The sequence below is a fragment of the Mauremys mutica genome, chromosome 4 (assembly GCF_020497125.1).
Source record: "Mauremys mutica isolate MM-2020 ecotype Southern chromosome 4, ASM2049712v1, whole genome shotgun sequence".
Lineage (NCBI taxonomy): Eukaryota > Metazoa > Chordata > Testudines > Geoemydidae > Mauremys > Mauremys mutica.
This window is the reverse complement of record NC_059075.1, coordinates 43,848,287-43,870,872: the sequence shown is the minus strand read 5'-3', so window position 1 is coordinate 43,870,872 and position 22,586 is coordinate 43,848,287. Positions and strand designations below refer to the sequence as shown.

At 40.6% G+C, this 22,586-nt stretch overlaps 1 protein-coding gene and 1 long non-coding RNA gene across 5 annotated transcripts in view; one reads left to right on the top strand and one right to left on the bottom strand.

Moving 5' to 3' along the window:
- Window positions 1–2,651: 2,651 nt before the first annotated feature.
- Window positions 2,652–22,586, top strand: part of MIA2 (MIA SH3 domain ER export factor 2) — a 58,781-nt gene continuing 38,846 nt past the window's right edge. The window contains exons 1-6 of one of the 4 annotated variants that reach the window (XM_045014251.1): window positions 2,652–2,917; window positions 4,481–4,614; window positions 6,648–6,734; window positions 7,120–7,249; window positions 17,726–17,953; window positions 18,076–18,176. In XM_045014251.1, coding sequence (XP_044870186.1) covers window positions 2,803–2,917; window positions 4,481–4,614; window positions 6,648–6,734; window positions 7,120–7,249; window positions 17,726–17,953; window positions 18,076–18,176 — 795 coding nt within the window. In that variant the 5' untranslated portion in view covers window positions 2,652–2,802. Of the gene's footprint in view, window positions 2,918–4,480; window positions 4,615–6,647; window positions 6,735–7,119; window positions 7,250–9,782; window positions 12,539–17,725; window positions 17,954–18,075; window positions 18,177–21,290; window positions 21,415–22,586 lie in introns of those variants that run through there. The other 3 variants (XM_045014248.1, XM_045014249.1, XM_045014253.1) reach the window with 3 other exon arrangements.
- On the bottom strand, window positions 4,624–10,336 carry LOC123368960. The gene is made up of 3 exons (XR_006578941.1): window positions 10,250–10,336; window positions 7,217–7,309; window positions 4,624–4,768 (listed from the first exon to the last, which is right to left on the bottom strand). It is a non-coding gene; the product is annotated as an uncharacterized LOC123368960 (long non-coding RNA).

Sequence of the window (22,586 nt, the reverse complement as noted above, 5' to 3'; positions counted from 1 at the left end):
AGGGGTGTGCTGCACATCCACCCCAAAACCACAGCCCCTCCTTCTAAACGGCAAACACAACCAGCATGTGGACACTGTCAGGCTAGAGAGGAACACTATGGGCTGGGAACAGTATGGAGAGGGGAGGGAGACTGGGGTTACCAAACGAGGTGCAGGTGGAAAGGAAGGATGACACCACAGAAGGGAGACTGGGGCAGACCTTGACATCAGGGAGGTTGAAAAATGTTAGAAGAGAGGCCTTACAAAGATGCTCCAGGACACAGTAGAGGGGAAGCACACCTGCTAACTGCCCTGGCTCCCAGACCCACAACACACTGGGATAGCAGCATCCTAAAAAGATAACAAACAGATTGTGGGGATAGAGGATTTGTTTAGGGGATGCATGAGGAAGGGTCTGAAACCTGTTGGGGGCCTCAATAGTTGCTGAGTGGCATCCATAGAAGGCTTATCAGAACCTGTCCTGAATCCTTGGAGTTTTCCTGTCACTGGTTTTATGTCTGTTTTTCCAGTGTTGATGATTGTGTTTTGCATACTGTTAGATACTTTTCCCATGTGGTGTCATTGTGATGGAATATGTACCAATGGCCAAGGAAATACAGGAGAGCTATATAAAAAATGTGAGACATAGTTTGTAACCCAGAGTTTGAACCTTTGTACCATTATTTCTTGAAATCATGTTCTGGCTTGCTGGATTTGGGTTGTTAGGCACCAACCAAGGGATCCCCCTTAAAACACAGGACAGAAGGTCACTTTGATATATTGATATTTCAGTATGTAACATGTGAGCCAGAGAATGTAGGTTTTTAGTCATGTGGGTTTATGTTTTACCCTCTCAGGATATGTCTACACTATATTGTAAACCCAGCTCTGTGGGACTTAGACATTTGGAATTAGTGTTTCTAAGACTGCATTTGAGCATCCAAATTGCATTGTAAACTTGGGCTCACAATTGCTGGACCTGGGTCTTGCGGACATGCTAAACTTCTATACTGACAACACAGATCCTCTGACTCAGGTCTATGTCTTGAGCTGCATCCACACTGCAAAATGGCAGGGCTTGAACCTGAATCTCAGTGGGATTCAGGCTAGGACCTGGGTCCTGAGTGCTTGCTGACCTGAGTCAGACTGATTTGTGTGTGGATGGAGGGCAGGCTTGGACTCAAACCTGAGTCAGAGCGTCGGCTTAGTGTGCATTTGTGACAATGTGGGAATTTTCTGTAATATTTGTATGAAGCCTATGAGTGTCTCAGTTTCCCCTACATGCTGCATTGTTACCTAGTGTCTCAGCCTTAGTTTCACATATCAGCAGAGTAGCTGAGAAGACAATGGCAAATACAATCACCAAGACATTGACACCTAGTAACCAACGACCCAGAAGGATATGGATTTCCCTGCTTCTCCTCAAGGTCCTGGGAAGTGGAGCAACAATCCCCAGCCCAAGAACAAAGGACTGGAGTGGTGTGAGGTCTGGGATAAGAGTTGGTTGGGGAAAGGAGTCCGGGCTCTCAACTGGAGTCTGACCAAGGACTGGAGGTCAGATTGAGAGACAGAACTTGAACAATGGGGTTCACTGCAGCTTGACTGGCCTCTGGGCTTATCAGAATGATGTATTCTTTAACCTTCATTTCTCCCTGATAACCTAAGGACTTCCTATGCTGTGTCCCAGTTGACTAATAAACCCTACTGTTTTGACAATGTGGTTTGAGTGTCACTGCAAATGCTGGCCGAGGTGCATTAATCCCTGAAGACTGTACAAGTTTCTGCCAAAAGCTTATCTTGGGCTCAGCTGAGATGTGAAGGAAAAGTCCTAAAGGCCCAGAGATCCAGTCCAAGGAGGTGGTGAAGCCACATGGCTTACCGTGAAGGCAGAGTGAGATCCCTAGGAGGTCAGGCACTCTGAAAGGGTTCCTCCTAGAGACTGTTCCAAAGCTGGAGGTATAGCACCGATCCTGTGGTGACAGCAGTGTAAACATATCCTTGAGGCCTTGATCCTGTGAGGTGTTGAGCACCACCACTCCCATTAAAGTCAATGGAAGTTGAGAGGCTTAGCCTCCCTTGGGAGGCACTCAGCACCTTGCAGGATCAGGTGCAGCACTTGAGAAGAGCACACTGAAAAAAATGCATTCACTTTGAGGCCCTGATCATTGATATATTAATGTAAAAATAACCTAACGTACACCAGAACACGCAGAACATTCTGGTGGCTGGGGACAATAAGCCTCTCAACCTTTGAGGATTTTTTTCTGAAAAAAAAAACAAAAAAAACAAGTTGGCAGCTATAAAGGCAATTGCGCAAATCAATTTACACAAGAAATTGAGCCAATACATGAGAGACTGAGCTCACAATGTGTTGAAGAGATGTATTTTAAAAATATTCCTTCAACAATCAGGAAAGTAAACCATAATTTTCACTAAAGCTTTCTACAAATGTTGAATTTTTGCCCCACAATTTCCCATAAGCCACATATAGTACAGTATAACCCACTTGCTTATTAGCTTCTAGGAGGTCTAAAATCTTCAGCCTGGATAGAGTTCATTGCTTAGTATTCAAAATACTAGTCCAACTATCAAAACTTAGTTAATTATTAAGCCTATGTGTTTAATCAGGATACCTGACTCTGCAAATTGTGGAAATCTAATGCTCTTCTGCTTAAGCAGTTCTTCAGCCGGAAGGAAAATGGGATCTTATTTTCAACATTTGGTTAGGTTAAGTACAATAATATTGGAGATTTCTGCTGACTGAATACCAATCCTACTTGCGCAGTTTTGCCAAATTCTAGATTTACGTTTTGCTTTTCTAGTATGGCGAAGTTTTTGGACCACAGAATTTTGCTGTTAGTAATTTCATTTTTAACAAGTCTGCAGAGTACAAAGCTACTGTCAGAGTGGAAAAAGTGTGCCGATCAGGAATGTGAAAGTAAGTTAACCTTTTTTTGTTTTTAATTAGTCTGGTAAATCCATATGCAGTCATTTAAAATCACAATGTAGAAGCCCACAATAAAAATGTGAAAGAAAATTTGGGAAGTGTAAATGCTTTAATGTACTGTTGTCACAGCGTTAGGCTTATGAAAGATACCCCTATATATTTTCAATAAAGGAAAAATATTACTGGAAAACCCTCCTGTGGGATTGTGTTGTGGAAATATGCAAAAGGACAAAGTTCAGTAGAAATGCTTCTTGTTACCAGTACATTAGAAACTTGGAGCTAACACCTTATAGTTTTCCATGAGTTTCCTCAAAATAGTCTATGTTAAGAAGCATCTAATTTATTTTTTTTATGATTCTTCTCTGTATACTGAAATACTTTTAAACAATTCTAAACTGATATATTCTGTAAATGTAAAATGAATATAAAAATGTTTACAGAACACATTCTGGTTTAGCAAAATGTTATTTTTTTCCATTATAAGTTCTTCTTGTGAAAGATACTGCTCATTTTCCCTGTATTTATTTTTCCTGCTATGGTGTGAATTAAGGGCAGAAACTAGTTAAGGAATAGGACAGAAAAGCCCTATATAATTTGGGTGAATTGTCTGCATAAATAGCTGTCCAGGCTTGCTGCAGAATCAGAAATGGCAGTGATACAAGATGGATACTTTGTAGAAAAGCCACCTCTCTGATTACCACTGTGAAACCTGCTTGTCACTTACACTTGGAGACAATTTTTCAGCTGCCTCCTTGGATTTTGCACTTACACATTTTTGCACTTTCAAAATTGAGAGCCTATCCACCTTGCAAGCTGACATTTGCACACAGAGTTCCCAATCCTGCAAGTTGCTCTGTGCAGATGGATCCTTGTACCCATTTGGAGCCCCATTGACTTCAGAGGGCTCCATGCAGGCTCAGGTGTCTGTTTCTGTGGAGCAGCTTATGGGAGGGATTGGGACTCAAATTGAGTATAGTATCTATAAAGTTATTGAAAAGGAAATTGAAATGAAAGCCAGCCACCTAGACTTTAATTTTCCTGCTTTTGGCAACATGTCTATTCTTTCATGCTTACATTGTTTAAACTTAGCTTTTTTGTCTTTAATATTACGGTCAAAAGACATGACTAAAATAGCTGAAAAATAAGTCAATGAAAATGTGCAATATTTAGAAATCAAACAATCAAAATACTTGTTGTGTTTGGATCAGCAGCTCCACATGTATAACTCCTGTTGAAGGCACTGGAAGTTTTGTGTGTGCCAATACTGAAAATGGTCTGCACATCTAGGGCTGGAATTTGTTCTCACTGATGTCAATAGGATTTTTGCCATTGACTTAAATGAGAGCAGGATAGGGTCTCCAATGTATATTCCAGTTTTTAATAGCTTTCTACTTTAGAATTTAAACAGTGATATTATCATAAAACATATTTTATTCATATATAAACAATTTTTAGTGTTTCTTTATATACATCACATCTACTTTTTCAGTGATGAATGATTTAAGAAAAGTAGTTATTATAGTTGCTTTTTGCTCCCTTTTTACATATATTCAGCTGCAATGATCAGAGTCCAAGGCACTAAAGACTACGTAGGGCCTGACTGCCGATATCTGAAATTCAAAAGGGGGGAAGAGATAATCGTATACTCCAAACTTTCAAGAAAAAGGGAAGATTTGTGGGCAGGAAGTGTAAGTATTTCAGTCTGCAATAATTTCACTATGAGCAAACCAAGTAAAACAATAATACAGGGGTGGTCAAGCATACAACAATCTTCAGAAATTTGAGAGCCACGCCTGGACAGGCACGCCTTGGAGGTCTGAAGCTCCGAGACCCTCCTCCCTGCTGGAGAAAAAAACAGAGATAACACATGGTGGGGGGGGGGAGGACGCGATGTCATGTGCCCCCCAAAGCTTTTTGCCAGGGTTTGCTGGCCCTGCTTGGTCACATGGTGTCACTGGACCCCCCCTCCCTGCACAGCAGCTGCTGGAGCCAGCAAGTTGGGAGCTGCAGCTGTGGGGCAAGGCAACTTCAAACAGCTGGGAGCTGTAGGGAGAGACGCTGCTTTTGCTGCTGCCTCTCTCCACACAAAGCTAACACATGGGAGCTGCAGGGAGGGGCTGGTGAGGGTAAGAGGGGAGGCATGCTGGGGGGCGGGGCGTGACTCAAGCTGTTCGGGGGGATGAACCTTTAAATTGTGCTCCCCACTCTCCGCAGGCACCAGCCGTCTTTGGCAGAAGCCTCTAGCCCCACCACCCCGCTGCAGGGCAGAAGCCCTGAACTCCCCACTCAGTCTGGTAGGCAGAAAATGGGGGGGTATAGGAGGCTTCGTGAGCCGCATGTTAACTGTAAAAGAGGCACATGTGGCTCACAAGCCATGGTTTGGCCACCCCTGTAATAATACATTTGCACATCTATAATACCTGTAATCTGGGGATTTTACAACACTTGATGAACATTAGCCAATTAAGGCTCACAGCATCTTTGTGAGGTAGGTAGTTAAGATTTCCATTTTCCCCAGATAGGGAAAGTTAACCACAGATTTGGCCACGGTCTCACTGGGAGTGATAGAGCAGAGACTGCAATCCTGGTCTTCAGTCTCACAGTAATTATGCTATACTCACTACCATATCATTTGTCTTTTAACTACATGGCTTACTTAGAACAGTTCAGGTCTATTGGGTCAAGCATCCACAGACTGATTAGAATGTAGGTAAGGAGTTGTTAAAACTATCTAATCAAAAATCCAATTTTGGTGTCTCATCCTGCAATCTTTGTTAAAACAAAACTCCCAAAGAAGTAATTGGGAATTTTTCTTGAGCACCTTCAACAGAATGGTCAAATGGTTAAGACAGTGGTGGACTTAAGATACAGTGGACATGTGTTTGCATATAGTTCAGACCCTGTAAGTGCTCAAATACCAGGTGATGGTTACAACAGAAGAACCGGATAGCTCTACAAAAAATAAAGTTAACCAACGCAGTCTATCAGTGAAATTTTATGCATTTTGAAAATTTTAACATGTCATAAAATATAGATTTACCCAGTAGAGCGGAATAATTTCAAAAGCAGCACAGGTGATCATTGATCATTGATAATATACAAATGTAATGCTTTTCTTTCAGTTAGGAGTTTGGTAGCTCAGATTACTAGATAACCCGGTACCTCCTGTTGACGTGGATCATAACAATTTCTCATCTAGTTCCCTAGCACATCCTACACAGAGAAATAATTTAGGGCTGGTAGTAGGTACCTGATATATACATTACATTTGTGAACATAAGATACATGGAGGAGTATGGTTCTCATTTGCTATGAGGGAATGAATTTGGTCTGACTTAAGTCACTGGGAGCTTTGCCACTGATTTCAGTGGGAGTGGGATCAAATCATTAGTGCATATAACAACACATGAATTAAAGCTGTGTCCAGGTTACTGTTTTGATACTGAACCAACACATGTTCACAATAGTAATGTGCAAGTGTATACTGTAAAACATAGCATGGGGTATATAATGTCATACGCTTCAAGAAGTGATGGAGAAAAAATGTATTTGTGAAGGAGAAGGGGTTCCATTGACCAAAATGGGTCTGAATATCAACTTTAGAGGGCTCTTCTAATCTAAGTATTTGTTTGATCATAAGTTCTTAACATGCAAAGATACACACATCATCTGTATATATAACAAAACACTAAATACTCTCCTTCCGTTTTTATTTTTATAGAAAGGGAAGGATTTTGGATATTTCCCAAAGAATGCTGTTCAAATTGAAGATGTTTTTATTACACAAGAAGTAGAAGTGCCAGCTAAGGTAAACTAATATCACCAATCTTCCCTGTATACTGATGAACAGCTGAAATTCTGTTCTCCAGGTGATACATGGATAGAAACTCAGGTGTCATTACCAGTCTTCTTTGGGGTAATTCAGTATGTGTTTTTCTTGTTATTTTACCATTTGACTGTGTATAGTGCTCAGACACAGATCTCTATTAATAAGTTTAGATTCAAATATTATAGCAACTAAGCCAAATAGAGCCATGAGGAATATCCAGATTACCTACATTTCCTCATACAAGGCTATACACACATACTATTGTACATAAGCAAAAAAGTAGATAAAATGGGTATATTATTTTATTACAAAATACTTTAAAACATTCATGCACATAATAAAAAGGTGAATATTATTCTTTTAGGAAACTGATTTCCTTTGTCTTGATGGAGGTGAATACCCTTTGGAAAATAAAGATAGTGTATTGCATGAGCATAATGAAGAAAGTGAATATCCATTACCTTACACAGAGCCAGAATCAAAGATGCCCGAAGGTGAGCTCCCGAAACAGACAAGTATTTCCTTCCAGCGGAAACATGGAATTGAGTCAGTTCCTGAAAGTGATGAATTAGACAGAAAATTCAAAGACCCTCACACTCAAAAGGAGACAGAGAGCAATAAATTGTTCAGAAAGAACAAAAATGGAAAAGATGATGCTGTCCCGCAAGAAGCTGAAAGCAGTCACCCATTGAAACCAGTTCCAATACAATCTACATGGACTGTTTCTGGTGTTGTAGGATGGCTTGGACTAGGAAGTAAACAAGTTGAGGAAGTTTTTGAAACAGTTACCGAGTCTCTAGAAGAAAATACATTCAGAAGCAGAAAAATAGCAATAACTGATGAAAGTGACATGAAAGAACTAAATGATGAGGATAAACCAGAGCCTTCTGGCTGGTTTCAGAGTAGACTGACAGATTTACTACGTTTTGGCAGAGAGAATTCAGGCCTTGGTTTACTGTCCAAAGAACATAATCCACAAATCTATGATAGTTCTAGTAATGCTGAACATTCTGAGTTTGAACAAAGAAATTCAGCTGCAGAAACATCAACAGAAGAAAAGCAAAAGAGTGACAGTGAGGTATCCAAATCAAGCTGGTTTAATTTGGGTTTAAGTGATGTTTTAACATTTGGGCATGCTAAGAAAGAGAACACTATAACAAAAGAGGAGCAAAGCAGAGAAATGAAGGTTGCAACAGATAAGAATGAAGAAATTCAGACTTTGAGCCCACAAGAGACTGAATCTCAGATGGACAGAGAACTGAAAAAGGAAAGAGCCGAAGTAATGATAAGTGAAGAACAAAATAACAAGAAAAATATTGTACAAGAAATACTAGATTCCGACAATAAAACACCAACTTCTGGGGAACTGCCAGTAAATGAAGATAATCCTCTCAATTTAAAGAGCACCAAAAATGCAGAAGAGTCATCTTTTACTACAGACGTTGCTGACAAAGACAAACTAATTGAACCTTACAGTTCAGAACAAGACCCAGTATCAGAAACTCAAGTTATGGAAAACACTGAAGTGAAAGAGATAACTCAGGAGTCAGAAAGCATAAATGGCCAGTCAGGTTGGTATGAAAATATATATAGTAACTTCATTACTTTTAATAGGGACACATCAGATAATCAACAGGGGCAGGAATCTTTGGTTGCTCATAGCACACAGGAATCAGTTACATCCCAGCTTCATTCTTTTCCCAGCTCACCTCAGAGCTTAGACTCCACTGTTGCTAAAAATTCAGAAGAAGACAAGCATGACACGTTTGAAAAATCTCAATCTCTCCTCTCACTTAGTCATTTTACAAACATACTGGGCTTTCACAGTTTAACAACCAAAGTAAAGGAATCTGTGCAAAGTGCACAGGAGGATTTGAACTTTAGTGAAGAACTCTCCCAATTTGAAAATAATGATGAAATATTACAAGGAAGTAAAGAAACTGCAGTGAAATTACAAGCAAATCAGAGGGTTAGTGAGAATGTGCAAGGGACGGGAGATGTGGCAATGTCCCAAGAAAGTGTTCTGTTGTCCCCATTAGCAGTGCAAAGTAATGAACAAAGTAGTGAAAAAAATATACAAGATGCCAGATTAGTAAATGATAACAGTATTTCACCCCTTTTATCTGTAGAATCCCAATTAGAACCTAAAATCTCCCCAGGTCAACATTCACAAATATCTAGGTATTCAAACCCTGAGGAACCCATTTCTGATGGTAGTGAAAGACAGGAATTTTCTAATATAAAAGATAACAGTGATGTCCCTATCTCCAAAGACCAGCAGCACGTATCTTTAGATTTAAAGTTAGAAAATACTATAGATTCACCAGTACAACATGAATATATAAGTGAAGATTTTTATTCTAGTGAACAGCATGTGTTATCAAAAGAGGAACCAATTGAACATAAAGAGGACAGAACAGATAAGAATGAAGAAATGAGTAGTTTAAACCTACAGGAAACTGAAACTTACACAGAGAGGAAATCAAAAAGAGAAATAGCTGAAATGATGCAAGATGAAGGACAAAATAATCTGAAAACAAATAAACAAGAATCAGTAGATTCAGAATATGACACACCAAGTTCTGGGGAGTTGCCAGCAAATGTAGATAGTCTTCTGAACTTCAAGAAAATCCAAAATGAAGCTGAGTCACCTCTTACTCAAGGAATATCAGACAAAAACAAACTAACTGAGCTTTACAGTACAGAACAAAATTCAGCAGCAGAATGTCAAGTAATAGAAAATACTGAAGTAAAAGAGATAACAGAGGAATCAGAGAGCAAAAATCACCAGGCAGGTTGGTATGAAAATATCTCTGGCAACATAGATTTTAATATGGACAGATCAGATGATCAAAAGGAGCAGGAATCTATAGTTTCTCAAGACACACAGGAATCAGTTGTAGCCCAGCTTTTATCATCTTTAAGTTTATCTCATGACTTAGACATAGCTTATAATTCTGAGAAAGACAAGCAAAACCAGTTTGAAGAACCACAGTCTGTCTTTTCTGTTAGACATTATAAAAACATACTGAGCTTCCAGTGTTTTGCAACCAAAGATGAGCATTCTCTGCAAAGGCTACCAGAGACTCTGAGCTTTGATGATGAAAATGGCCAGATTACAAATGGCAAAGAAATTGAACTGAAAGGCCAAACAAATCAGAAGAGCAATGAACAAGTACTAGAGAAGAGTAGTGTAGACATTTCCAAAGAAAGTGTTCTATTTTCTCCGTTGACAATGCAAAATATTGAACAAGATAGTGAAAACACAATTAAAGATACTAAACTAGTAAAAGATAGCTCACTTCTTTCATTTACAGAATCCCAGTTAGAACACAGAGTAGACCCTTTATTTACATATCCAAAATGCAAGGAACACAATTCTAAAAGTAATGAAAGAGAGGAATTTTCTAATATAAAAGAGAAAAGTGAAGGTTCTAGTTTAGAAGATGAGCAGCAGGTATCTTTACAATCAAAATTAAATATAAAAGATTTACCAGAACAACATGGATACTTCTGTGAAGATTCTTATTCTAGTCAACAAAATATTAATAAAAAGGGAGGAAGGCAGGGTTGCTTAGCTGAAATTTTTTCAGGGGATAATGGTCATGAATTTGGCATTGATCACATTGCTGACACAAAGAAAGTTCAAATTTCAGACCAGTTATCTTCTCTGGAATTTGATGAATCACTATCAAAACACCATGTAAAGAATGAAGTACAGGGACAACATATTACTTTGGATTCTGAAGAAGAAAGAGAACTCACCGATGTGGAATATACTAAAAATTCTTCTGACAAAGGTTTGCATGATGTCTCACAAGATTCCATAAAAGATAATTTTTCCAACTCAAATGTTGATGATGTTGTGTTAGACAAAATTGTAGTGAATAGCAAAGACATAAGTTATTTTCCCCAAGACAGAATAAAACAGCTAGAGAATTTTTCACAACATATTTCAAAGTGTGGTGAAGATAACCTAGAACACAGTGAGCAAATGATAAAAAATTATGAGCCAAATAAACCCCAAAATGAAAAGAGAGCAAATATTTTGGCTAACCAAGAAACATCTTCAGTAGATACGTCTGAGGAAATAATACAAAGTGAGAATATAATTCTTGAGCAAGACAGTCACACATTAAATTATTTACTGTATGGTTTGCAAAACAAAGGCAATGAAGTTCCACAATCTTCTGTGCCATTTCCACAAGAGCAAATAGATGAAGACTACAGTAAAAGAGAACATATTTCAAATCCATCTGAACAGCATTCTGATAATCCTAGAATTAGTGATGATTCATTAACAGTAAATGTTCTTGGGGAACAAGTCCTACAAGAACAGATTATAGCACCTGACGCTAGTGCTGATACTTTTTCTGAAGAGGAGCTGCAATCTCAACAAATTTCCATGACTATACCACACCGTAAGAAAGAGCCAATAGATATCGAACTGGATGATTCATCTTCCCAACATGAGCCTTTGATATCTTCCATATCATCAGATTTAGAAGTACCTGAGCCCAGCAGTTCAAGTCATCATGAAGATACGGAAAGCATAAATACAGAAAATGAATGTGAATACCAGAAAATATCATCATATCCTCATTCAAATGACAATGTAACACCAAAGTTACAGGATGTAGCAGAATCACAGAAAATGTCTGAAGAAAGTTTAGTTACAACAAAAACAACGGCAGAATCCAATCATATCCTAATTGCTGAACACGAACATTTATTCCAAGAGCAATCTAGTGTAGTTGAAAACTCTGAAAAAAGAAACCTAGCATTACATTTAGAATCTTTTGAGTCTACTGAATTGCAAACCCAGGCACCTCTTAAAAATCACGGTGGCTCTAATCCTAATAACCCTTTGTCACATAGTCCCCATAATCATGATTCAGCACACAACAACATAGAAAGTGTACCTTCACAAAGTGAGCAGGGCTTGGATACACTCCATTTAAATGCTGTGAAACAGAGAGATCTGAATGGTATAAGACACATTGACAGGGAAGATGCTCTTCCAACTGAAAACATGAATCATATAGAAAAATTAACTACATCTGAAAAAGCAAGAGATAGTAAGGAAAAAAGCAAAAAAGATACTGATGATCAGAAAAAAACAGACTCCCAAAATATAAATGATAAAAATGGTGTCATGACAGAGGAAGTGGTGACTAGTATTTTTACAAAAACTTCACAGTTTCTTGGAAGTTTGTTTAGTAAAAATAATAATGGAGACTTTAGAAGAAATTCTGAACACACAATTCCTGTCCTAGACCCAAATGAAAACAGGGAAGATATTAGGATAAACCAGATAAAGGTAGAATTTAATAACGTGCAAAGGAGAGAGGCTGAGTTAAAGGAAAATGAATCTGAACAAGAGAAAGACACAGTTCAGGCAGCAAAAGCTACAAGGAAAACAAGGAAAGAAAGCCAAAGATTAATTGAAGGGGACACAGATATATCCAACCCATTCATTGCATACCAACAGCTTTATTCAAAATTGTCTCAGGAAGTGAACCAACCTTTAAAGAGTCTATGTGAAAAAAACAAACTCTTGGTGCTAGAACAACAGTTTAAAAAAGTTCAGCATGATATCACTACTTTTACATGTGAAGACAATTTCATGCAGAAGAAACAAGTGACTGCCTCTGTGGAAGAGGAACATAATCTGGACATTGGCTATGAGAAATGTATAAAGGAGAAAATGAATTTTCTTCCAGAGCTACAAGATCTTCTATCAGCCATCAGAACAAAGTGTGAAGCCCAAAATGCAGAATCAGGTACTGGACTACTGCTTTACTAATTAAAGGTGATAAAACAAGAACAATACATGCTTTGTGTGATAAAAATGTAAAATAGGTGTGACACTGTCCACTTTTAGTGGTTTAAAATCAACACTAGTGAATTTAGCTACTAGCTGTTAATAGGTGATTATAGTGTAGCTATTTAACACTTTATTTGAGAAATATATAACTCCCTTATGGCACACTACTTATAAGTTATGGACACCCTGATGTAATATAAAATATATGGACATGGGTAAAATACTTGTAAAAATCAATGGTAAAGCCACTAGAAAACCACCTAAAATTGTTAAGAGAGAAAGAGTTCACAATTATTCCAGAGATAGTTCCTCTTCCATAGGTTCTCTGGCCTGATCCAAAGCTCATTGAAGTTAATGAGAGGCTTTCCATTTACTTCAGTGGACATTAGACCGGGCTATCTGTTATACTTCACACCATAGCCTGTTATTTTACTCTGGTGAGTAAACCCATTTATTTCAAAAGTCAGACTTAAGACTACCTTACCATGATTCTTTTTTATAATCAATCCCATTGTAATCAAACTCTTGATGCCACTGCATATTTTGGTTCCAGTATTCATTGATGGCATCATAAAGTACCAAAATGTATCATATTTGTGTGACTAGTGTCACCATCATTTAAATGATCATTCTCACAATGTAAGTAAAATAGGAATGTAGTTGGTAATGTAGTTTTTCTAATGGGAAAAATTTATCCCTGGTATAAATCTACTGAAGCCAGTGAAGTTATACCAGAAATGAATTTGGCACAAAGGATTAAGTATTCTAAATCCTCTAAAATTATGACCACAGTTTAACACCTACAATATTTCTCAGTCAACAGTGCATACAAACTGGGTAGTTAAAGATATATAACTACATATATACATACAAATCTAAAGATTTGGGTTGCATAAAAACCTAGGCATAACATGGACGTAGGCATGTGCAGTTTCAGTAGCCAAACTGAGACTTTGAAAATATGGCCCAGTTAGGGTATTTATTAATATATAAAATTTTTGCATTAACAGACTTAATTTTAATTACTTGTAACCCAGTTTCTCTAACACATTGCTAATTCTTCTTAGCTCACTAAATGTAACTAATTGTGACTTTATTGTATCTTTATATAGTAGCTGTACTTCTAGAACTGCCATGAAAAATTAATTAATGCTTATTTCCTTTTTGTGGCTGGAAACATTTTATTTTCTGAAACCTTCTGCTTGTTTAGTCTAAATCACTGAGCTAATTGAAGAAATCAAAACTTAGGATGGCACAGATAACTCCAGTCGATTTTGCTCTGTCATCCTATATCTGTATATATGCAGAGTGGTGACATACAATAATTTCACAGCTGCTGCACAAGATTATGAAATTTTCCACAACATTGAGTTAATCTCATATAGTAGCGTTTTTTATTAATTATATGAGCTCTTGTAATACTCTTCTATATGTGCAGCTACTGTGTGCTTCCATTCATTACTAACAGACAAACATGTCTATATTTGTTCTTTGTGCATATAACATTTGCAAGGAAATTTCTTTAGTTTATGGAAAGCTGATCATCTTTAGTCTTGTATGAATTATTTTTTTCCTGGCTATTATAGCTCTCTTACTTGAGTTTTCCTCTCACATATCTGAACATGATTTCATAAAGAGACCTGGCAACTCTGGAAGGGTACTCCAATCAGTACTGATCAAAGAACAAACATATTTTTTTCTAAATAATGAACTATATTCTGGCCTTAATTACATCTGGGCAACACAAATTCTTCTTCGAGTGCTTGCTCATGTCGAATCCATTCTAGGTGTGTGCTCGCCCACATGCATGGTTGTTGGAGATTTTTGCCTTAGCGGTATCCTTAGGGTCGGAAGTGGCACCCCCATGAGTGCCGCCCTCATGCACCGGTATATCAGGTGCCACCAACCCTATGCCCTCTCAATTCCTTCTTTACTGCCCATGGTGGTTAGTTGGAGCAGCTTCCCGGTTTTTTGTCTACTGACTTTGGGCCTTAGTTTTGTTTATAGTAGTTAGTGTTAAGTAGTTGTTAAGTGTAGTTAATACACCTCTACCTCAATATAACGCTGTCCTGGGGAGCCAAAAAATCTTACCGCATTATAGTTGAAACCGCGTTATATCGAACTCGATTTGATCCGCCGGAGCGTGTAGCCCCCCCCCCCCCCCGGAGCACTGCTTTACCACATTATATCCAAATTCATGTTGTATCGGGTGACGTTATATCAGGGTAGAGGTGTAGTTAGCAGTCAGGGTCCCAACAGGGACTTTGCCCTGGGCGGGGCCTGCCTTGGTCTTCCAGGGTTTAAGCCCTGTGCAGACTGCAACAGGCCTATACCTGTAAGTGACCCCTATAGCAGCTGCCTCAAGTACTTAGAGGAGTCACATGTTAGAGCAGGAGTGGGCAAACTTTTTGGCCTGAGGGCCATATCTGGGTATGGAAATTGTAAGGCGGGCCATGAATGCTCACAAAATTAATAATTCAGAGGTATTCAAATAAACTCTATTTAATAAAGATACATTTTAGTGGAAATAAACATAAAACCTCGAGGGTGGGGTCATAGGAGACCAGGAAGGTCTGGGCTATGGAGACTGGCTGATGAGGAATGAGGCGAGTCTCTTGGAGGAGTGGTGCCTCAGGGACTGGTCGATGAAGGAGCTCCTAATTGGACTCGATTAGGGGCGGTATCCTGCAAAGGTGCTGGCCTTGATCATTGGCTAATTTGGGCAGACGCTGGTGCAAGGAGGCTGTCGCTTTGGGGACTGGGTGAGCTGCCATGTAGTTAAGTCTGGGTAAGCAGTGCCAATCGTGCCTGTGCAGTGTGGCTCTGCTTGCAGGAAGATGGTGCTCATCAAGGAATTGTGAGTCGGGGGCTAGGGAGCACCACCCTGCTCCCCAGCAGGAGCTTAAGGGCTAGATTAAAATGTCTGATGGGCTGGACATGGCTTGCGGGCCATAGTTTGCCCACCCCTACGTTAGATACAAGTGACGAATTTGTAAGAACTTCCGACCCTTCATGCAAAAGGAGCGGGATATTCAGCTACGGGCTCTCCTCATGGAGTCCACCCTGCGTCTGGCCTCCATGCAACCCCGCTAGGACTCGCCAAGTACCTCGGCCTTGGTGCACGATGCAGCTCCGGCACCGGGCTCTGCCCAGCACCATTCCCCGTCACTGGTGCCCAAAAAGAAGACTAAAAAGCATGGCTCCCCGGCACCAAGCAAAAAGGGGCATAGGCCATTGGGCAAAAGACCCACTTCAGGCTGCCCAGCCACTCCGGAGCCACACTCTCGCACCTCTCCAGGCAGGCCCTTAGCCCTGTGAAAGGTCCACCACTGATTCTCGGGAGCAGCATGGGACCAAAAACCCTGGCAGCACCGATGCCTTCACAGGCTCCCCCAGCACCGAGAGAATACAGGCCTCCCCCCACACCGCCGATGCAGCATGTGCCCAGGAACCAGCAAAGGCTGCCCATGAGGGCAAGCCAGCCGCTAAGACCCCTCAGGGGGCAGTGGAGTGCCGCTGATCCCCCAAGACAAAGCAGCACTCTCCACCTCTGCGCTGCAGGTCTCTGGAGTTGCAGCCCAGACACTCTGGGGCTCATCCTTGGTCACTGGTGCCATGTTCACAGTCGCCGCCATCTTGACACGGATCGCCTAGAGTAAGAAGCCAGTCTCCATTCTACTGACACCACTTGCCCTCCTGCCAATCGTCCTGTAGGCTCAGGTCCTGGTCGCCTGCATCATGGGAGCGCTCCCCGTCGCATCTCCGGTCCCCCTGGCACCAGCACCAGTCCCCTCATTACCAGCACTGATCACCTCGCTTTGGGCATTGGTCTTCAATGGCAACAGTCAGAAAGGAGACCCAGGCATCGACGGCCCCATTGTGCTCACTGGAAGGGGATTCCTCCAGCATGGAAGCCCAGTTCAGCCCCACACCTAGACTGCACCAGCATGACTGGGCACCTGAGGCTGTGTTGACGTTGACAGTGCCAACTTGGCAGCATGGCCAATGGCTGGTGCAGTGCCCTTATTGAGGTGCGTGGGGAATGCCGGTTGTGGCGATGCCCCCTTCTCACTGCTCATCAGTCACTGCCTCAGAGCAACAGCTGGCGGCACTGATGGCACCAGGCTTGGTGCACGAGGCACACTCGGTGGTCGAGGCAGAGGGAACAGCGCCCACCCCTAAGCCTTCCTCCCCTGTCGGGGAAGAGGCTCTGGAACGTCCCCTGGTGGTGCAATCATCATCCTCATCCCCGGATGAGTCAGTTGCAGGACCCTTGAGGGCCAGCCCGATGGACGATTTAAAGGAACGCCAGGCCCTGTTGCATTGGGTGGCCAAGAGCTTGGGCCTGGAAGTGGAGGAAATGGCTGAGCAGGTGGACACCTTGTTTAAAGTCCTGTCAGCCTCTACCCCAACCCGTGTTAGACTACCCATGCATGACGGTGTTCTTAAGATTGCCAAGGGTCTCTGGCAAACTTCTTCCTCCATTCCTCCCATCTCAAAGAGGGACAAAAATAAGTATTTTGTCCTGGCCAAGGAGTTTGAGTATGATATACCAGTGTATGAATGTGGCACTCAAGAGGGTGCCACTGCTGACCCTACAGTTACCACTAAGGCAAAAATTTATGACAATTGTGCATGTGGGTGTGCGCACACCTAGAATGGAATGGACATAAGCAACACATCTTGAAGAACAACAGTTACAAAAGGTAGATAACCATTTTTTTTTGCCTGCAGTTACATCCATGCAACCCCATTCTGAGACCAGAATTTGGCCCAATATATTTTAGAATATAGATTTACGGTGATATAATACAAATTATGTAAATAGAACTCTGTCCTGAAAGTGTTCTTGTATTCCTGCCAGGTCACTTATTATATTATCTTGTCACATGGTGACATCAGAAGAGTAACCCTTTAAATCAGTTGTCCATTTGTTTAGGGGTTTGGTTTTGGGTTTTTTGGGTGGGAGGGGGATTCTGTTTTTGGCAGTTGCCAATGAGAGTCTGACTTTGAAAATGACTTTGAAAATAAGGAGGAATTCAGAAACCAAATTAGTGACATAGTGGGAAATAATCTTACAAAATTTCACATGTAGAAAATATTCTTGATGAGAAGGCTGATTCCACTTCACAATTGTTTGCAGATATATCTGATGAGAGAAAATTATCAGACAAAGCTCCAAAAGAAGATCATCACAGGCATACAGCTTTGTATAAAGAACGTAACAGTGGCCAACATTCAAAAGCAGTAACAATTGCTCCAGTGAACACTCAGAAGAAAATGTACAATTCAGCGAAAAATGTTCAGTTAGATGCTAAAAAACCTTTATCACAGATCTTTTTTCTGATTCAAAACTACATTCCCAATAATGGTAAGTGTGAAGTTGTTTGATCTGAAAAAAAGATTGCAGTCTTAAAAAAATAAAAATAAAAATGGAGCTATTAACAAGATAACTTGATATGCAAAACATTTTATTTCCTTATAAATCAACAGAAGAAGACTGGATATATCAGATTCTCCTGCATTTTGATGGTCTTGATGTTGGTGACGTTGTAAAATCTGTATTTTCAGCAATGGCAACTGTTAGCAAAAAGGTAAGATTTTGTTTCTTTAATGTTTTAACACCATCAGAGGGAAATTGGGCCCGATTCTGCTGTTGGTTACATTCTGCAACTCATCTGGAGTTGGAGCTGGAACTGATAGCAAAATTGGGGTAGGTATCTTCAGTGTGGCCTCTGTTTTTATGTTGAGGAAGCATATAAGGAGACCAGAATTTTCAAACTTGGCCACATGGAGACCTGATGCCCAACTGGTGAGGGGAGGGGGCAGGAAATGCTACATTAGCTGCTGTTTTCTTTGGCCCCTTGCTGCTCCCATTGCCTCTGCAGAATCGTCCCTTGTGCATTTAGTACATTCAAATGTGCGTTTATAGAACAGACAAGAAAACACACTTGTCAAACACATCAGCATCTTTTATCTATTTTTTTAAAGGAAACCCATGGCCTGCTTCTGCTCCCTTTGAAGTAATTGGCAGAATTCCCTTTGATTTAAATGAAAGCTGGGTTGGGCCTGGAATAAAAAAATAAAATAAAATAAAAAGGTACGGCAAACTTTTAGTAGTGATTTTACACATACAGTGCCAGAATCAAGAAATTTAAACTTTTGGTTCCCACAGTAACATAACATGGTCCTCTTGTGAACATATTCAATTTACAAAAGTTAGTACAATATACAAAAGAATATAAAATGTGAGGCACAGTGGGTGTAGGAACTCTTATTTTGTATTTGCTGCAAAATCTACAAATGTAAAATCTCCATCAGCAAGTTGTGTTACCATACATTTTATTTTCTTCTTTCAATATATAGATTAAGTCAACTGTTTTCAAACTGTGGTAAAAGTACAACTGAAGGTACACTGCCACAGTTAGATGCTGTACAAGATGATTTAAAAAAATTAGTCTTTATAACCCCTCAGTAAAACATGCAGTCAGGCAGAAAAAACAAGCTGGGAAGAGGCAGCTGCAGTGCAGCTTCCTGACACTGGGGCCACTATGCCCCATGCAGCTAGACTTGGGAGCTGGCTCAGTCTCCTCCCTGCATGGACACCCTCCTCATCCCCTGTCAGTTGGCGTAGGGGACAGGCAGGGAGGCACCCATCACCCACCACCAGCAGCAGCAGCAGCAGCAGCTTGTGCTGCTTCTCCTCTGGGGAGGGAAGGGGGAAGAGAGGCCAGGGGTGGTTGGGGGGGGCACAAAGAGGGGACATTAGTTGGGGGAACATGGAAACCTTGAACAGGGGAGGCATCTTGGAGGGGGACTTGGAGAGCTTGGGAGAGCTGGGGTTAGGGGTGGGACAGGGAGGAGTTTGGAGCGGGGTACCATGGAGTCAAGGGGGCAGCAGGTACAGGGAGAGACATGGAGATGTTGGGTCTGATCTTTGGAGAGGGAGGGAATGAGGAATTGGGGGACAGGTTAAGGGGGGCTGGGAAGTGGTGACAGGTCCACGGGGTCCTTGGAGAGAGAGAGAATGGGGGAACAGTGAGGAAGAGGTGATCTGAGGGCTACAGATACAAGAGGGAATTTGCTTGGGGGTTGGTACAAGGTAGACTTTGTAGAGCTGATGAGGGAGGCCCTGGGAACAGAGGGATCTTGTGGAGCGAGGGAAGGGCACCGTTACAGAGAGGAGTGTTGGGGAGGGGAGATGTGAGGAGCCATTACAGGTTGTGCCTTGAGGTGGGGGGACTGGTACTGGAGGGAACAAATACAAGTGAGAGCCCTTGGGGAGATGGAACATGGGAGAAGCAAAGGGGATTGGGGGAAGGGAAGAAAGAAAGTATGGGAGAAACTTGCTGTGGTGGAGATAGAGAGAGAAGAGAAGGCGGGAGAGTAGAGGGGAGACTTGGGGGAAGGAAGGTCTGAGAGTAAGGGAAGGCTGTGAGCTTGGTAAGGGAGCTGTAGTGCAAGAATCTAAAGATAGCAGGGAAGGTGGGGCAGAAACTGGGTGGGAAAGGCGTGAAAAGGGAAGGTGGGAAGGGGTAGGCAGAGACATGGGCAATTGGAGAGGGATATTTGGGAGAAACAAAGCAAAGGGGGTGAAGACAGGGATAACTGAAGGAATTGAAAGGGTATTTGGAGGTTCAGAGGAAGACAGAGGATGTGGGAATTTGACAAGTAAAGGGAGAATATTATGGATTGAAAGATAAATGGGATGGGGTGGGGCAAAGTAAGGAGGACATCATGGATGTAAATTTCTAAGAAACCCCTTGGTGGCAAAGGGGTGTTGAGGAAGGCAGAGACATTGGAACTCTTGAGGCACAAATACGAGAATCATATCTGAAGAGGTCATATGCCAAGAAATTTTGAGGTTCAGATGTGGTATAATCAAGGTCTTAAAGTTTGAGACACACTGGGATTATTTACATGCTTATAATTTATCCCTGTATGTTCTGGCAAATACCGGTACATGAACCATGAGAGAGAAACATGAATAATTTGTTCTCTTTAGAAATTAAGACTTCAGTGGCTAATTGGGATACATAGAGTATTCACGCTTTACAGGCTACGTTAAAAATCAAATTTTTATTGTTCACTACAAATAAAATGGCTACTTTAAAATTTCCATGTATATCATTAGGTACCAACAGCTACCTTGTATTGCCTTTTTCCTTCCTCTTAGATTTTCACAGTAAAAGATGCAAATTGCATATGTTGCTGCATACAAAGGATGACTGAGTCAAACTTTATAAAAGCTGGGATTTACAAACATAATTATAATGAAAAGAATTCCAATAGAATATAGAAATCAAGTTACAGAAATAATGAAATAAATAAAAGTACAATGCCACGTAGCTAGGATATGGCTTATCAGTGTTTTCTGCAGCCTCTGTGTTTCAGTGTGTAATACCTACATGTGGTATTACAGGCCCACAATATGGTCAGATTTTTAAAAGGTGTACTTTACCTTTTATAAAAAAATAAGTAATGTATATATTAGACTTCCTAATATAACATTTCTTTTTATTGGAATTTAAAAAACACATAGTGTCAATTAATTTATATTTACAAAAGAAAGGAGACATGATGTGCCATGAAATGAGAAACTTTGTTGTTAGTCGTTAATCCACCTCTGGCCCCCCCTCGTTTGACTGCAGAAATGTCAAAACAGGATCTCTCCATTTGGAAACATACCAGTGCAGGATGTCTCTCTGACTGGATCAGGAACTTCCCTTAAGAAACTAGGGATCTTGTTATGCTCATAGTTTTTATAGAAGTGTTTGCTATGTGATTACAATATTTGATTCACAAATGGAAACATCCAAAACAAAGGAAGGGGTAAGTTTCAGTACAAGTAGTTAAAGTCTAGCTAAGAAGAGATTGGTTCTATATCCACTGAGTACTACATGGTACATGTCAAAATGGAATGATTGTGAGATTGCCATGGAAATACTTCTAAACCTGTACGGTTGTGGGATAATCTCTCCTTTGTTTCTTTAATTACTTTCTATCTTGTTTTTATTCTGAATTGTATCTCTTTAAATGTTTGAAAGGTAAGTGGGCTATATTAGTTTGTGAGGAAAGGATTCTGTTTACATTGTAAGTTATAAATACCAAGCCAACTGTGTTCAAACATTTCCACCTGAAACAGCAGTTTCCAACAACCTCTGGAGTTAAGTGTAGAATTTCTAACATCTGCCTATGAAGGGCTCTTTGCACTAGCTTGAGATTTTAACAGTCCAGAGTCAGCATTTGGTAGAGTTTAGCTACATTAGGGTATGGGTATGATAAGTGTTTGAAGATGTGCAGTAACTCTGTTGGAAAGGAAATATTTTCAGAATGGGGTGTTCAAATTGGGTCCTTCCATTTCTCCTTTACTTTTTTCTTAATCCTCACACCATATTTGCTTAGTTTAATTGTTGTTTCCCCACACACTCCCCTGATTTTTTCCCTTTCTTTTTTGCTTCCTGTATATAAAGTTGCACTAGGCATTGGGGAGAATATTCTCCCCAAACTCTCATTGGCTGACACGGGGGTTCATTTCCTGAAGTTCAGCAGGCAAGATGGGTAACAACAGCTTGGATAAAGCAGGGTCTAGGCCTTGTTTTGCTTGTGAGGGAATACATTTGTGTGTGAAATGTTTAAACAACCAAATTTTAGGTTAGGCTAGCAGTCTAGTTAACAGCACATTGTGCCTCTAAACAGAGGATTTGAGCTCAAGTTCCTACCTTCTCAGGCTAGGAGCACTGTGGGGGGTGAAGTGCCTTTCAGTGCTCTCCAATGATTTATTTTAGAAGCTAAATATTAGTTTGATAGGCTCTAAAGACAACTGCATGTAGCCTTTTTAAGTTGGCCACTGGGATGTGGGATTATTGACAATATTAGTGGGGAGAAAAAAAGACAGAGGTTAAGACCCCAAAAGCCCAATAAATATATAAATCTAACTCCCTTGGTCCCTGGAAGGAATTTGTTATAGAACAAACTGCAAGTAACTGACACGGGCATCTTGT